Source organism: Mauremys reevesii, linkage group 8 (genome assembly GCF_016161935.1).
Source record: "Mauremys reevesii isolate NIE-2019 linkage group 8, ASM1616193v1, whole genome shotgun sequence".
Lineage (NCBI taxonomy): Eukaryota > Metazoa > Chordata > Testudines > Geoemydidae > Mauremys > Mauremys reevesii.
In genome coordinates this window covers 49,957,749-49,976,126 of record NC_052630.1, presented here as the reverse complement: position 1 = coordinate 49,976,126, position 18,378 = coordinate 49,957,749, and the positions used below count along the sequence as shown (strand labels likewise).

Here is an 18,378-nt window from a genome sequence, read left to right as displayed (position 1 = left end):
GTCTCCATCCGATATTTTTATATTGTTTTTGATTGATGTCATAATGCCAACAAAGCACAGACAAAAAATAACAATGGTGCTTCCTTAGAAGAACATGACAATACTTGTATGGTACCACAAGGGCCTAGATGAAGGAGATGCTCCCTTGCACTTCATTCTCCACCATGTTTTCCCTTATCAATTACAGAGCTAGAAGCTATCAACTTGGTGGTCTTAGGAAGCAGTTAGTGCATCTGATGCAGCTCTTCAGTCACTTCTCACCATTACCATTATTTTTGAAGGCTCATTTGATTCTTTTGACGTTAAATTTGACTTTTAAATAATCTCCCAGATTGAAATTTAGTTGGAAACAATAAAGAAACTTCCATGTAAGGAGAACATATTGATTTAGGAATGGAAGAATAGCGCTAGGTTGCTAACCAATGTCTTAATTAGAGATAATCCCTTGGAAAATAAGGACTTTAGAAAACTTCAGAAAGCACCTAATATTCACATATTGAGTCTGCCCTTGGCATGTAGGAGGAGAGCCAACTAACTTTTTTTATTGCTGTCATTAAATTCTTTGCTAGACTTTGATCCTTTCCTTCAAACATCAAAAAAAACTTGATACCCAAAACAGGTTCTGTATCTAAATCTTCAGAAAAATCTTTTGGCCAAGTTTTGTTTTGTGTGGGTTTTTTAAGAGGTTTTAAAGTTAGGCTCCTTATTCCCTAATTAACTTTGTCAAAAATTAGTTCCTAATCTTGGCTGTAGTGTTTATATCATTCTATCAGGGGCGGCTCTAGCAATTTCACTGCCCCAAGCACGGCGGCACTCCATGGGGGGCGCTCTGGCGGTTGCCGGTCCCGCGGCTCTGGTGGACCTCCTGCAGACGTGCCTGCGGAGGGTCCGCTGGTCCCGCGGCTCCGGTGGACCCTCCGCAGGCATGCCTGCGGGAGGTCCACCGGAGCCGCGGGACCAGCGGACCCTCTGCAGGCACGCCGACCAGCGGAGCGCCCCCTGCGGCATGCCGCCCCAAGCCCGCACTTGGTGTGCTGGGGCCTGGAGCCGGCCCTGCATTCTATCACAGAGAGAAAGAGTGGCAGTTAGTCTGAAAAAATAATGAAGGGGTGGCGGGGAGAAGGAAGATTTCCAGGCATATCTAAAGCTATCCATACTACTATGTTCCTGTTCTCTTCCCTGCCAAGCTTAGATTGATTCATTTTAAAGCATTCTGGGTTTTTTTTGTTTTTTTTTTTTACTTGGATGATTTGGGGCTGGGAGGGATCTATCTGGCTTCCCTCTGCAACAGATTCTTCTCTTCTACCCTCTCTCATGCTACTGAGGCACTGGGCTTTACTGGTGCTTTTTGTGGCTATAGTTGCTCATAAATGAGACTTGTTTCCTTTTCTGCATTTCAGCTAGCGACTATGCATTAGTTTCATCCTGAACATGTCCATTCAACATGAAAATTAGCTATCTTGTCTGTTCAGTGGCCTGTGAGAAATGAGTTTGATCTGTCCAATTCCTAACGAACAGATGTTCCAAGTGACAGTACCTCCACAATTTGCACTAATTGGCAGTTTCAGTAGGGAGGCCAGTGAAATGAATGGATATGAAGCCCAAACTACCTGCTCATCTCTAGAGGTGGTCCTTTCAGGCTAAGGTTGAAGTGTAATAGTGGGGTGTGTGGAACAAGACTGCAGTCTCCCTGCTCTTTCTGTATCTGGTCTGGTGATATATAGAGGATTTCAGTCTCCAGGGCTGTCGATCCAGTTCCTTGCATTAAAGTCACTTAAAATAGACATTTACCAAAGCCAGATTTTTCTATCATTATAAGAAGACCCAACAGGCTGTAGGGCAGTGTTGATTGATGGACTTGTGGCTCTCAGAGCACCTGAGGTAAGCATTCATCAGCTGTATCACATGGTCTGTTGTCTTACTGCTTAATCACTTGCCTGATGTCCTTCTGACATAGTACAGTTTGTTACTGACTGCTTGATTACACCTTTCCATTGTTCAATCAGATTTATTTCAACTGTAGAAATACATTTTATATGTGCAACTGAAACATGACCCCCTCAAAGGTTAATCCTATGGTGGCTTAAAAACGGTATGCAAGAACCGTGTTATAGCTCCTGTGATTTTTCCTATAGATAAACTATGCATGAATGAGAATTTATATTAAAACAAAACATACTTCAAATACTTGTGGAAAGGTAGACTGTCAAGCTAGTTAGACACAAATTACTTTGTGTATTATATCACACAGCCCAAGCAAACTTTTTTTTTGAAAACCACAAATTAAACTTAGATGTGTACTGGTGTTTATGCTATCGACTGTTCTGAGCAAAAAGCATTGAAATAATTGTCACTGTGCCAGTGTGATGTCTGTCATAGTCAGGAGTGGTGAGGGAAGTGGAGCTTTGCAAATGCTCTCGAAGGTTATTTTGCTTGATGGTAAATAATCAATTTGATTAGAATGCCGAGCTTGTACTTCATTTTATTTTTCATTGTGCCATCAAACTCAGTTTTTCACAGTACTACTGTAATAGCTGTAAATAGCTACTGTTGTGTATATACTATGGATGGAGAATTCAAGCCAAGATGCTGCTATATGCTTTAATAAAGGGGCAGGGAGGTGTAAATGTTTCCCCTCCCTCCCAGCAGATGAACATCTGTATGGATGGTAGTTCGCTTCTGCATTGGTTTTCTCCTGCAGTGTCTTTGAAGGTCAGAGGTCTGAGAATCAGTTTCACTGGTTTGTGCTCAAGCTCTTTATTTAAAAAAAGGGTTTTTAATGGTACATTAATTTTTAGACCTTGAACTACTGATTTTGTTTGCCAAGGTATGCCTTTAAGAAGGAAAAAATGTATAGCATGGGAGTAATGCTAGTCAAAGTTTGTACAGCTAACAGTAACAAAATCTCCTCAGGTAGGACAGGATTTTCAGTTTTAATAACCTGGCCCTTCACCAGACGTAGTAATATTTCTCCTTCAGCAGCAGAAGGCTGAGGGTATAAATTGAATCCAAGTAGATGAATAGCTGCCATCAGTTTAGTTATGCTGTACTAGAATCCACAGGGCAGCAAACAGTAGCTGAGACAGCAGTTCAATTAAGATTGTGGTACAAATAAATCCATTGCAATGTTATATAGGTTTCTGGATGTAAACCTCTTTCTTGGGGCAGAGAGAGTTGACGTGTCAGTGCGATGCTGAACTGCTTTGATGTAGTGTTCTGCAAAAAGCAGCTTGGCTAGTTTGGCTTCTACAAAAAGAACCAGTCCTGAGAAATCATCTTCCCCTGTCCCGTTTTCACCTAAAACAATGTCAGACCCTAGTCACTAATCTTGCTTGTCGACCATTAATCTGCCTCTGAAAGTGCTGTCATGCTTTCCCAGCCCACATAGCTGGAGGAGGAGGGTTCCTCTGGGGTCAGGTGCCGCCAAGGAGGTCCACCCTGGTGGAATGCCTGTATTGGCCACACTCCTCCTTTCTGCTGCTTCCAGCTGTGGCCAAGCAGCCTGTGCTGCTCCTATGAGCAGATTATTCTATAGCAGTGGTTTTGTGTGTGTGTGTGTGTGTGTTTTTTCCCCTGCCCATCCTCCCAGCTCATCTGGCTCAGGGAGGGTGTTCTCTTGGGGTCTGGGACACCCAAGGCTGAAGGTTCCCTCTGAAGTCTGGGAAAAGGCTATGGGAGGGGCCCTGGCTGGGTCTTGCCACTCTATCCTGATATCTCTGGCTGATCAGGCTCCATTTTTCATGGAACTGTTTGTTGTGGGGGTCTTTCAATAGCAATGGGGAAGAAAAACACTTTAAAAAGTAGGAAACTAATGTAAATCCACACAAATTGGTAGAGTAGGAAGCAAGTGTAAACTACAACTGACTAGATGTAAAGTTTGATAGTGTGTTCCCTTTTAAGTTTATGGCTCTACAGTTTCAAAGATTGAGTGTAAACTGGTATTCTGTCATCCTGAATCTGCATGCAAAGTGCCAAGGACCTCTGGTGCTGATTAGGGTTCCACCAAGTAGCACTAGTTTTTAAAACAAGACTAGTCAGATTCCCCTGTGGGCAGCAAGAAACTATAGTTGTATTAAAGTGAAAACTGACCAATATGTTGTCATTTTACTTTCCTGCCATTCAGAAAGTGGAGCATAGTATTAAACAGACAGTTCCAAGAAACAGTAAGTGATGCTATTGTAACGCTTCAGAGCAACCGCATAGTTGTGCACTGAATTCTGCTCACTGGAGAGGAGAGCCCAAAATGAGGCAGCTGGGGTAGTAGTGGAAAAGTACTATGACATCAGCCGAGAGCCTGTGGGGAGTGATTATAATAAACGATACAAAGTGTTTGATGCGTCAGTTATTGTGTCATTGGGGGTTACATACAGATTGTGGGGGGATGTTAACGTTTTGGTTAGGCAGCACATACATATACATAGTCTGTCATGTCCCCAATGCGGGGTATACGGTGGGTCAGTTCAAGGTACAGGCAAGTAAACGGTGAGGGTACATCACTCATACAAACAGGTTACAGATAGTTATGGGCACGAATAAGTAGGCTGAGTAATGGGGTTGGGACGACCCTCACATGGTGGAGTACAGTTTGGTGGGTTCGGGGCTTAGGGGATAGAGTCCGACGGGGGGGGTCCATGGGTCTCGTCCCCCCAACTTGTGCACAGAGTCTACTACTGTCAATCATAGCAGCAGGGAGACTCTAGGTCTGCAGGGGGAGTTTTCCTTCTTTCAGATAAGCGTAAGAAGCTCCACATTTCCATCCTACCAGCAGGGGCGGCTCTAGAAATTCCGCCGCCCCAAGCAGGGCGGTGCGCCACGCCGCTCGCGCCGCCCTTCCCCGGTCCCGCGGCTGGGGCAGAAGTGCCTAAGGACTGTCCCGTGGTCCCACGGCTCCGGTGGAGCTTCCGCAGGCATGCCTGTGGGAGCTCCGTCCGAGCCGCGGGACCAGCGCACCCGCCGCAGTCATGCCTGCGGGAGCTCAAGTGGAGCCGCGGGAAGAGGGGACCCTCCGCAGTCATGCCTGCGGCAGGTCCGCTCATCCCGGCTCCGGTGGATCTCCCGCAGGCATGACTGCGGAAGGTCCGCCGGAGCCAAATGCCGCCCTGCCAGGACAATGCCGCCCCACGCGCCTGCTTGGCGCTGGGGTCTGGAGCCGGCCCTGCCTACCAGTCTGTGAGAAATCCCTGCAACTTCCCCTTCTCTCCTCCCCGCAGTAGTTTAGAGAGGGTGGTGCTCAGCTTTTCACAAGGGAGTTGCCTCTGGATAGTAGTTGTAGTTTCTCTGATTGTCTGGTACACTTTTCAAGGCCTTTCAATATACTAACTTGATGATGATGCTCACTGTTCATAACCCACTCTCCCTTTTTTCCCTTCAGAGGTCTTTTATGTTTGATCAGAGGGCTTTCTGGTTTAAGGGTTAACCTCATTATAAAGTGACTGCTTTTTCTTCCATCTCCACTCACATCTGTTACAAACATGCCTAGCATTTCAAGACAAAAAATGCCTTGGTTCATGAGAACAGCCCTAGATAGGAAGCATGTTGTGTATTTGGCTTTTATAGTTTTGATAATATATTTTTAATTTTCTTGTTGCTCAGGGAGTTTGGATTTCCCAGGGTTAATGCAAAGCAAATTAGTACTCATGGTAAAGACCTCCAAACTACCATACTAAAGGCGACAATGGGTGGAACAGAGTCAAACTGTAAAAGAAATCAATCGGCAATATCCTGTGGCATATTATTCATACACCATGTGGTCAAATTTTTCTTACTACCTTCCCAGTTTGAGCTCTCAGCTTTGTCATTTGGGTGCATCGTAATGTAGACAGTAGAGTTGAACTGAAAAACATTTCAAATGTCTGAACAAAGGTACCGTCTGCAGGAGGAATATTGTGCAGCCACAAAAGTCCATTTTCAGTAAATCGATTGGATGGGGGCTTGCATATCATGATTTCTTGATGCAACTGTGCCTAGGAATAGGAACTCCGTGCTGTTTTAGTCCATTTGAAGCAACTGACTTATCCTGGCATAGGTAGAATATTAAATATTTTTCTAACTGCACTTTTTAGGAGAATTGTAATAGCCAAGTACCAAACCCTGATTATCATTCAGGCAGTAAAATGTCCTGTTCATAAGTGAATGTGTTTTACGTAGTCCTTGATTTCTTCTTTTGCTCCTCAGTATCGAATTCGACCGGGACTGTGACTATTTTGCTATTGCCGGGGTGACGAAGAAGATTAAAGTCTACGAGTATGGCACTGTCATTCAGGACGCAGTGGACATTCATTACCCTGAGAATGAAATGACCTGTAATTCCAAAATCAGGTATGCATTGCCTTTGCTTTGAGTCCCAACATGCTATGTTTTAATTAGTGTCCCTTTACACACAATAAATACAGCATCGCTTTCTTTATCCTTTGCACTGTGCTGGTGAAGGGGAGATGGAAAAGTTATATTAGAGCTTTATTTGTATTCAAGTTGTGGTGGGCAGTTCAGGCACGATCTCAGTTCACATAAAATTACACGGACTGCAATGTCCGATCCTCACACCCAGACATTGTATTTAAAAATACCCAAAGATTTATTCCCATAGCTAGAGGAGAATGGGCATGTGGTACAATTGAATGATTAGCTCTTTCTTGAGAGAGCTGTATTCAACAAAAAAACTACTCTGTAAAAAGAGTTTATAAACAGCATGGTCCAGATTCCAGATGATGGAATTGATCCGGGCTGAGGAGGATATATTAAGCTGGAAAGGAGAGGAAAAGCAGTGTGGTTTAGGGAGGAGGCTTCAGAATAAAGATATTGCACAGTGGGCATCACTGTGGTTCAGGGGTTGGGAAGGATAAGAGTATAATTTAATTGGCACCATATTTGTTCCAGAGCCTGTAACCATTGTTTGTTCAGATCCCATTTCATTTGAGGAAGTGGGATGTCAGAGGCTGTTTGGCTCTTCAGATTATCTATGAAAAGAGGCTTAGTGAAGGAGATATTAATGGCAATATCTCTTCATAATGACAGAAATACTATGTGGATTACTCAGTGCTCTGACCCACTGCTTCTTCAGGTGCTGAAACCATTGTTACTGCAGAGGCTCATTACGGTTGGTGTGAATGATGATCTCTCACCGCCACCCACTGAAAGATTCCCTCTCAGTTGAAGACTAGATGATCATAATGGTCCCTTCTGACCTTCAAGTCTATGAAGAAAAGACCTCCCCCTCCATTGGTATGGAGTGGCAGTAGCCATTCTAGGGAGTGAATGCTAGTGGAAGAATTGCACTGATATATAATGAATTTGTCATAGGGGATGTTTATCTCATGCTATGATTTTTCAAGGAAGGGACTAACAAAGAATTCATTAGAGAGAGGCAGAAATAGTAGAGGAGTGAGGAGGGTCTCTGAGATTAAGAGGAAGCTTGTGTTATCTCTCTCCCAAATTTTAACCTCTTCTAGAGGGGAAGTTCCTGGAACTTAGACCAGAGAGAAATGAGGAACTGGGAAATTGTCCTGCTTATGCAGAAGGACTTGCCTTCTTACAAGAGACCTATTAAACTAGGTACAGTTCATTTTTTTTGGTCTTGACTTAAGCAGCACGTGCTTTATCGGTCTGCTTTTTCTTTTTCAGCAGATTGAGGAAAACCCTCAATTATTCTTTATTTTACCATTTGTAGTGTAATTGTATTCTTTCCAAACATTCATTTTTATTAAAAGTGACCTGCTGAGCCACAGGTGGGAAGGAATAGTTGTGGATGACAATACACTGGAAGTGACAATTTAAAGAGCTTTAAAGTGTTTAAAGTCTCCCCTGTACCCCCATGGCTAGGAACCTTGCCTACTCAATTCCCCTCCGTTGTCCCTTATGCCCCCATCCCACTGAGATATACCTAGTCGTCGGTGTGATATCTTCCCCAGCACACGCATTTTCTATGGACTTGTTAACATCTACATGAGGGAGGTCCCATTTTGGTGGTCATCGTAAGATCTGCCAGAGCAGAACATCCTTCCTGGACTCCTAATGCCTCAACTCAATTTAATTGTTTGTGCTTGCTTGCTTACTAACATGCACTAAAAAGCCCAGGGAAATTCCCAAAGAAACTGTTGGAATTTTGGTTGAAAATGTTTCCATAGAATCCAGTTAACACCTTAAAATTATATTTTAATACAAAAATTCTAACCCTTTAAAAACATACATTAAAGTCTGGGGGGAAAAAATTGGAAGGATCAAACCAATTCATCACAATAGTATAAATCTTCATCTATCAGTCATCTTACTGAACGTATTCTGACTGCCCAGCCTATATTTTTATCTTCTAAAATTAACAAAAACACATGCAAAACTAAAAATAGGAGATTTAATTATAAAATCCCATTGTCTATCCATGGGAACAGTTTCCAGGAGAACACTAACACATACTACAGTGTTATAACAGAGAGCTATGGATGTTACACAATACAAATTTTCGCCTACAACATCACACTACGTAATCAGTAAACTTCATAATAGTAAACAGATCAGTCAATCCAATTCTATTCAGACAAATATTCTTCTACTGCAACATATTGTATTACTACGAGAAAACATACAGAATTCTGACAGAATGAGACTATATTCCTTTCAAAACCCAGTGTTTGCTAGGCATTGTACAAATGTACAAAAAGGCACTCTCTGATCCAAAGACTAGTGGTATTAAAAACACAGGTTAGGGCAAAGGGGAACAACATGCTGGTGAAGTGTTCAAGGGGTGATGTTTGAGTCTATCATGGTTATACTATGTCTTTTCTATCTTTAACTACTGTGATATTCTTTACAGAGATCACTAAAACCAGTCTTTTGAGAGAAATCAGCATTGATTGGTCTAGAACCTCTAGCATTGAGGTTTATATTTTAAACCCAACTATTTTAAATGTTCATTGGCTTGCCATTTTCTCCCCCTAAGAAAATCAATTGTTTCCACCTTCCTGGGTGGGCAGTATAAATTGGTAGATGATTGAAGGATTATAGAACTATGGGGAACTGGTTGGTTCCATAAACTGTTTCTTACCAGGCTTTAAAACATTATGATTTTCTAAATGTATGGAGTTTTCATAAGGACAATAACTTTTTTTTTTTTTTGGTGGGAATGTTAGCGTAATGTCACTGAAACTCAGTTTCAACCGATTTGTTTGGGAATCTAGCAGTGGATTAGGTGCTCTTATTGCACTTACACTTTAAAGCTCTCTTTCTGCTTTATTTGTTTTTTCTGTTCATCTGAGACTACTTCCAGACTGAACTCGCTACTTCTAAATTTGATAATCTAACCCTGACAATCTTCTCAGTAGAAGGTCATTGTTTGCTCTCGCTTCTCTACCAGCCTCCAGTTAGGAGAGAGCCACATTAACACATTTAGGGATGTCTACCATGTCAACTTTGTGTATGAAATGAGTCGCTTTTCACAGCTTCAAGATTTTTCCTTTTCCCTCATATGCTATATTTATATATGTGCGTGTACACCCAGAGCTGTGACCAAATTAAAATTTAAAGTAAAGTTCCCTGGCACTCTGTAAGTGTGGGTGGGAGAGCAAGGAAATGAAATAAAGGGACCTTCTCCTGTTTTTCCCCCCTTCCTCCTAAACAAATACATTTGTAAATTGGCAGTTCCTTAACCCATCTACTGCCTCCAGCATGGGGGTGCTATTAGTTTTGATAGATGATGTTTGGTGATCATTGACCAAATGCACTCTTGGTGTGCCCATTTACTATGCCAGCACTCACTCTTACACTGTGGCACAGATAATAAATTGCTATTCTAAATTGCTTGCCTTGGAGGAACATTGGTGTAGTGAAGACCACATTTGTACTGTTTGGTAAGGTATTATCCAAAAACATCCATATTTAATAAAAACCTAAATAAGTGGAACCTCCTTTACAATAAGCTCTGATTTAATGCATCTTCATAATTTAAGTAGAGAGAACGATTGTCCAAACCCAGGTTCTGATTTGCCAATTGGGTCTTTTTTAGATGTCACAACCATACACCAACTGTAATGCTGTGTGGTTGGGACCTCACCAAAAAGAGCAAGAAATCCATCTGTTATGTTAAAAAAAGAATTCTGAAGTTCTTAAAACCAGGATGAGGGCAACTGGTGGCATTCTCCTTGTTGCTACTATTTTCTTTCTAGGAACTATATTTTGTAGTGGAAAAGCTATGTTACAGAATGTTCTCATCCTCAAATTGTTTTTAGACATTATGTATATATGTGTATAAGTGAGCAATACTCTAATACAGGGGTTCTCACAACAAAAATTTTTGTGGCCTCAGAGTGCGGCCACCAACTCTTGCCAGTGGCCACTCTGACAGTTTTTCCTAAAACTCTTAATTAACTTCAGGAAAAACAAATATGCACAATATTAAAAATAAAGTACAGTTCTCTTCTTTACTGGACTCAAACATAATAGAAACAAAAATAAGGTCCTTTGCATGCTTTTTGTCTTTTGTTGTTGCTGCTGCTTTTCCTTTTTTTGGTTGCTTTTTTTAAAGACTTGCTAGCTAGTAAGTCTGCTGCTGTGAAAAGTGACATTTGTATGTTAATATCATTTTTTACAGAAACAGGCTAGCTAGCTAGCTGGGAGGCAGTGAAAAGTGATATTAACAAACATACAAATATCATTTTTTCCCGGCAAGCTGTGGGACAAATTAAGCCGTGGATGGGGAGGTGGGTAGACAGGCAGCAGGGGCCAGGGGTGATGAATTGGGGGGACTGAAGGAGCCAGTGGGAGTCAGGGGTGATTTGGGGGGGATGCGGCATGGCCAGCGCCTTGGGTCCTGGTGGGGGCCTGCCATCATGGGGCAAGTTCATATAATTTAAACAACTCACCGTTTACGATCAGTGTCATGCCACTTACATTCTGAAATCCACCTTCCTGGACTTCCTTGCAGCAAACTCACTTCCCAGGTGCATATGGTCTTGCTACCCTCAGTGGATTCTTTTTAAATGTAATTACACAGTTGCAACACCAAAAGCCCATGTTTTGGGAACTGGGTGTCTCTTGGAGGGCCTATATGTGCCATGGTGGTGGGGGACCCCAGGACCCTCCAGCATGGAGGACAGACTCTAAGAGCTGATTTTTCTGGGGGCTGGGAGGGGAGGCAGAAAACCAGATGGACGGCCACAATCCTGGGGGTAGGTGGAGAGAACGGAGTTGTGGGACCCCAGGTCCTGGTACTACGCGGAAGGGGACCCCAAGGTTGGAGAGCCGAAAGGCAAGGAGGACCCTGAGGTAAGGGAATGATAAGGGCTGGCCCTGGCCTGGAGGTGGCATTGGAGGACCCCACCCAGTGCTGGGAGAGGGGAGGTGTGGGGCACTGAGGGGACATCAGGGCTGGGTGACAGGTGAAGGATGATGTAGACTACTGGCTGGCACTCACCTGTGCAAGGGATGAGGGGGGCCCCCTCTGCTAGTGGAGGGTCCTGCTGGAAAAGGGAAGGGTCTGTCGGAGGCGGAAGGGTAGGGTCAGGATCAGCCTGCCCTGGCACTAGTGGTTGGGGGTCGCTAGGACCTTGCGGCGGCAGGTGACACTGGGAGCCAGTGGAGTGGGCTGGGACTGGGTCGCTCACTGCTGCAGAGCCTGAGCCTGGGGGGCTGTGGGCAAGAAAAAGAAATAAACGCCTGTGACTGTGGGGCACAGGCCCAACCCCTGCTGCTGCACCAGGCCCCCTGTTAGTCCCCCGGGCTGTCCTGTCCCCCAACTGCATCCCCCTGAAGCGCAGCGCCTGGGGCAGTTTTCCCAGTCCATCCTATGGATGGGACAGCTCTGGCAACGGGCAGGGTGTGGTGAGGCTAGGGCCAGAGCCCAAAGGCCCGCGGATGGAGCCTGTGACCAGAGGAGGCAGTGCGGGCCAAAGGTGATTGCGGGGGAGTGGTGAGCCTGAAGTTGCCCCCAGAAAGGTCGGGAACTCATACTGGTTGCCTACTCTTGTGGTGTTTCTGGCTTGGGGGGGGGGGGGGCACTGCCTAAGCGGTGGTGGCTGCAAGAAAGGCCCCTGGTGGCAGCATTTAAGGAATGGTGCTCTAATATCACCAAGTGGAACATAGTGGTGACTTCGCAGGTAGTTGAAGACAATTGACAGTTTTTCCAGTTATATGTGAACAACCTACTAATACGCATGCTAGAGAGGCGTATTGGTGTGGCAGATTGAAGTTACAAAATGGTCAGTGAGATGCAATTTGTAGTTCCAGTGAAAATTCTTATAGTGAAATTAATCTATGAAGATGAGTTTATTAAAGTTTCCCTGTACATTCCATTCCTTTTCTTCACATAACACCAAACTACACTTCTGCACGGTTCATTTTCCTTTTCCTTTCTGAATTTAACATTCTAGGAAATGTATCCTAAATTGACCTATTAACATTGTCCAAAGCATTCATGACCCCCCCCCCTCTCCCGGCCCTCCCCTCCTACTGCTTGACTGCTTTCTGAACAGTGGCTGTGACAGGCATTTATGGAAGCAGGCATGTGACTGCATTTGTGAGGACTTATGTCTGGCCAAGAGCAAGTCTGGTGTCCTAGAGCAGCTGTGAAAAGGGAAGCCCTTGCCCAGTGTCGGGCTGGCACCATCCCAGCCCTGCTCTGCTGAGTGCCAACTGGGTGCTTGTTGAAAGATTCTGCTTCACTCGGGGTAATTCATTGTAAACCTTTTTGGAGCAGGGCCCTTAAACCAGCTGCATCTGCCTCTCTCTCTCTCTCCTTTTTCCCACCTGCTTCCTAAATGCATTCTTGCCTATATGGGCTTTTTGATCTCTCTTTGTTAAGAATAGGGAGGAAATAAGCATTTGCATGTTTTTGTTAAATTTTCACGGCTCCCCCCAGAAGTACTAAATGCTTCCAGGAAAAACAGATGATGACATAAACCCTTATAAAAATCCCATTTACAGATTCATAGCCTCAGTACAAGGAACAAATCCTGGCATTGTGTAGTAACTATAAACAGCACCCTATGATCTAATTATGATTTGCAATATCCCTATCTATGACAGGTGATAATCTCTCCTTCTCCTTGGTGCAGAGGGAGACGGGAAAGAGGGAGAGAAAGAGATGAACAGGTAGCAGCTAATGCTAGCGCTGCTTCTGTGATTTATTCAGGAGACAAAATTGTTGCTTTGCCATACATTGAGAGAAATGTGAAGATCTAGTGTTCAACAAAAACAGAAATTAGTCTCATGGCTGCCTAATCTACAGTAGGCAGCATACCAAATGTGGGTAGGAAAACACTTATGAAATACATCTTTAATATTCTGCATGTTCACCGCAGTGTGTGTGTGCAGCAGCAGCACTCTGTGATAAATGGTATCACAACTCCAAAATCAGCTGCATCTCTTTAGTCAACTCTAGTAAAAGCAAAAACCACAAGAATAGGTTACTTTTTGTTTTTAAAATTATTCCTAGGATGTGTTTTATTTTTCAATGTCCATAAATCACATGTATGGCTATTCCATCCTAATCACAATTGATCCGTTCATTACTGTCAGGTTTTGTAAGGGCAATAAACTCTCACTATTTCTAAGCACCAAAATAAAGTTAAGCTAAAATTCTCAACCTAGATTCCCAACTCACTGAGTCCACATGAACTCTCTGCATTGCTGTTGGAGCCCTTTAGAAAATAATCACCTTGGAACCTCACACACTCCCATGAGACACAGAATGTTTGGACCAAATGTGATGTGAGGATTTGTAGCATTGAATTCCCCTCGCTTTCACTTACTGAAGTAATCCTCTCAGAGTTGTTTCCCCTTCTGTCTGTCATACTGTTTTTTCTCCAAAACCATTTGTCTGCTATCTTAGCTAGGATTTAGGTAAAGAGTTAAAATGTATTTTAAAAAAATATTTTAATAGTAATTTAGTTCTATGCCACTGCAGCATTCGGTCATGCTGTCATTTGCATTGTCTTTTAGAAGCCAGTCGTACAGCTGAAATGTTTGAGCATGTAAGGCTTCTACCTGGAATTCAGTTCATGTACTTACCACACAGAACTTTTCTCTCTCTCTTTTTCACTTTGCACACGGTGTGAGTAGTCCCCATTCAGATGTGTAAAGTGAAGCCAGTGCACGTTTCTTTCAAAGATCGGACTCTCAAGCTATATCTACATGGCCCACAGTTTGGACTATGGGGGTGTGAATTACAGTATGAGCTAGTGTGTGGGGCTGTTAAATCTCCCGTGTGGATGCTGTGGGCATGAACAAAAAGGTGTATATAGTTTGTATTAAGGTAGTCCTGTTTAAAAAAGACTAAACTGCTGGCCATGTAGACAAGCCCTACAGTGCAGATCTGATGCCCAATTTCATGAGAGCAAGTTAGCAGTTGACAACTAGTTCTCCTCAGATGCACCTTGTGTGAGGTTGTTTTGGCTAGTTAATTTCCCAAGAATGGAGCTCTATGCTGATAGTACTCACAGGAAAAAAGGCTATCAATAAATACAGTAGCACAAATAGTAAGGGCATATGAACATGATAGTGTGACTATTTCTAGATTAAAAAAGGAAGCTTTAAGAATGAAGAGAGCTCTCAACAAACCTGGAGGAACAGTTGTTCTACTAGTCTGATGTATCCTTAGAGTATGCCGTTTCATAAAAGTTAGTCTAATGATAAGCTATACAAAACCTTATGCATTGTACTGTTTAATGGAATATTCCAGGGTGTTTAAGATCTAAAGCAGGGGTAGGCAACCTATGGCATGCGTGCCGAAGGTGGCATGTGAGCTGATTTTCAGTGGCACTCTCACTGCCTGGGTCCTGGCCACCGGTCCAGGGGACTTTGCATTTTAATTTTAAATGAATCTTCTTAAACATATTTAAAACCTTATTTATTTTACATACAACAATGGTTTAGTTCTATATTATAGACTTCTAGAAAGAGACCTTCTAAAAACGTTAAAATGTATTACTGGCACGCGAAACCTTAAATTAGAGTGAATAAATGAAGACTCGGCACAGCACTTCTGAAAGGTTGCCGACCCCTGATCTAAAGGAAGCTTGGTGATGGTGAGGGGAGAACTAAGTCAGGAAGATGAAGAAAATTCTTTGTTTTTATCTAATTATGACCCTTTTTAAATTTTTTTAAGGATTGTGTTTAAAGATTTATGACATGAGACTAAAAACAATGTTGTGGGCTGGAGTGAAACTGACAAGAACCATGTCAGTCTCGCTCTGCAACTAGGAGGGAGGAAAGCAGATTTTTATTTGCCTACCAGCTGGAGGCAGCAAAAAGTAGAGCCCTTGAGCAGGGACCTAGGATAGCATCCTAGAGGAAGCCCAACACTTCTGTCTTTCTCCAGGACTTAGATTGGAAGAAAAGAATTACTGGTGGTACTTGCCCAAGTTCTACTCACTTGTTATATAGATACAACATGCAGCTCACAATAGATCATGCAGAGCTTTCATAATATGGTTGTCCTTCTTTCTTGCATGATTTGATTATCAGTGAAATAATTAATGCTGACATTTTAAATTGTTGTGCTTCAGGGCACAAGTCACTCTCATCTGTTGGAGGTTTGGAAGGAATTTTCCCTGTGGCTAGATTATTCTATACATTCCTACTATAAGGTTTCTTGAATGTTTTTCTGAAGCAGTTGGTACTTACCACTATCAGAAACAGGATATTGGACTAGATAGTTTTAATTTGCTGTAGTATAGCAATTTCTTTGTTTATATGGTTGTCCTTAGACTTCAGAGTTAAGTTGTGTTTTGTTTTTTTAAATGAACTAGGACAGTTCTCTTCACTGTTGTTTCAGACTGTTTGCTGATTCAGGCAGATGTCACTGCATTATTCACATTTTGAAGGTCCTTTGCAACTATAAGGACCAGAGGCATACGTGTTTTCTAATTAAAAGCTTACTACTGTTCTGAAGATATAGTTTAGCTTCACTCTTTCTTAGCAGCTGGTGTTGAAGAGTGGCTTGAATTCTTGCCTGGGCATTACCTCTAACAGTAGTACTCTACATCTTAGTTCAGAATTCTGGCTGCTAAGGCTTGAAAAATCTATATATGAAGGGGTTGGTACAAATGAATGAAGAGGTTGAGGTGAGGGTGTTAACAGGGATGCAGAGGTGGGTGGAAAGAGTGAGATTGATGGGATAGATTAGAAATGAGGTTCTTCATGGGGGAGGGAAAGAAGTGGAAGAGATAATACAAGGGTTGAGGTATGATAGAGAAAGAAATGGACACTGGGAACAATGCAGAAAATTGCAGGTTAGCAAGCACATTTTTAAAGGTGTTAAACCTTGTGTGTGTATAAGGCTATAAGTAGCATTTAAATAAAACCACATTAATTAAAACATGCTAGCTAACACTCTTCAAAACATCACCTGTTTTCTTAGGGTAGACATGCCGTAACTGGGTTATCGTGACTCAGCCTCTAAGACCCTATCTGAGCTGCCAGTTTTAGAGAAATTTCTGTGCATTGCATTCACACCATTCCAGTGACAATGGGAATGCTAGCATAGACTGACTGAGTTTATCAAGGCTGTAATAATCTAAGCTAGTTACTCTCTCATAGCTATTTGATGACCTATGTGAAATGGATCAGTATCAGTTCAGTTCCTGCTACATGCATCACAGTTGACAGCTGGCACTTTTTCACACCAGATGGGCCAAAAATGGTGTGAATGCGTGTTCTAAAATCTCTTACCCTTATTGAAATATTTTTGGGCACCAGGCTTGAAGCATATTGCCAGACCGGTGAGAGGAAGCTGGCACTATTATTGTCCATGTTGTACCAGTTAAAGGGTTTCACTCTTCAGTATTAATCAGATGCTATATCCTTCAGGACTGCTCAATTCAATATAAAATACAAACACAACCTATATATTTTCTCTGATCCCTGTTTAGAGATCTCCCTCAAACCTTCCTTTCTCAAGTGTCAGAGGAGGGCACTCTTTAAACTAAGAATGCAACAAATAGTCTATTTCGTCTGTGTCAAAGAGGTCATAGTCTCCTTGCTTTTTTTATCCTTTGGTACCAATGTAGTTCTATATTTTACAGCTGTAGATTGCGTTAGTAGACTTCTGCTTTTGGCATCATGGTTAAAATTGTGGCTTTTAAGGAGCTAAAAGGTTGAAATGTTTTATCCTTTTTTAAAATTCTGGATCTCTGTGTGAGTACAAACACATCGTAGAAACAGAGCTGTGGACAGCATAAAACATACAAGTTGCCAATAATATCTTGAGATGGTGAACTGCATAACAAAGATATTAAAAACACTTCTGTAGTTTGTATGCTGAAAAGTTTTCCAAGTTTCTGATGCTTTTTGTTTTTTCCTTGTCTGATTATTTTAATAAAAGGCAACTGATCCAAGATTGCTTTGGGCTGTCCCAAAGTACACAAAGATCCTAATTGCCTTGAGCTATTGCAGACGTTATTTTTAAGGTGTAAATAATATAAAGTAAGATTGTTTTGGGATTTTCTCTTTTTAAAGCTGTATCAGCTGGAGTAGCTACCACAAGAACCTGTTAGCCAGCAGTGACTATGAAGGCACCGTCATCCTGTGGGATGGGTTCACAGGACAGAGGTCAAAGGTCTACCAGGTAAGTGCAGTCACCAAGCAGTACCATTTTCTTCTTTGCAAGTGCCATGGCTTCAAGTTTGTGTGCATATTAATGTTCTAATTAAGATGTTTCTAGTAGTGTGCTGATGGTTGTTGGCTTGATGGCTGCATGAGGTGAAATGGCTGCATCTACAGTAGGTGAATTCCCTTGGCTAGAAGGGAATTACCATGTTTTTTACTTTTCTATAACTCCATTGAGCAGTGATTCTTCAGCAGTGACCAAAGTAGCTTCTTGTCACAATAGTGAGGCACATGGCAGCCTTTAAGCAGTGATGATTGTGTGGCTAACCAAAACCCTGCTGCTAGGGCACAGATCTAGGAAAAGGAAGAGGAGAGTTACTGGATTTTTAAATTAACTTTTTTAATGTGAATTTAATACAGACAAACAAAAAAACCCTCCTGCATGGCTGCTTCATTTCCATCTTAGACATTTTGCTGCTGTACATTCAACCATGATTGTATTTGCATAAGGCCTAAGAAATAGGAGACTAGCACACACACTGCAGAGAGAGAAGTAGTGAAAAGATTGAAGTAGTGGAGCTGCAGGCAGCCACAGCAGATTTGATGCTAGTACATATAAAGTCCTGCATATGGGCCAGTAAAATAACAGCACAAACACAGAATAGGTAAATGTAATCAAGCACCTATACATTAGAATTTTTCATCTTGTCTCCTTTATCCTGTCCTAACATTACTTTTCCATTTAGTCAGTTGTAATGAGGGCCACTAGGAAGGTGTGTGATCGGAACTGAGAAGTTGGGAGAGGAGGTGGTGGACCACTTCTTAAGAGTATATGCAAGCTGCTGC

At 42.5% G+C, this 18,378-nt stretch overlaps 1 protein-coding gene across 3 annotated transcripts in view; it reads left to right on the top strand.

The window, feature by feature from the left end:
- Positions 1-18,378, top strand: part of COP1 (COP1 E3 ubiquitin ligase) — a 207,701-nt gene that overhangs the window by 92,599 nt on the left and 96,724 nt on the right. For all 3 annotated transcript variants that reach the window (XM_039485499.1, XM_039485500.1, XM_039485502.1), the window contains exons 12-13: positions 6,175-6,318; positions 17,443-17,551. In XM_039485499.1, coding sequence (XP_039341433.1) covers positions 6,175-6,318; positions 17,443-17,551 — 253 coding nt within the window. The remainder of the gene's footprint in view (positions 1-6,174; positions 6,319-17,442; positions 17,552-18,378) is intronic.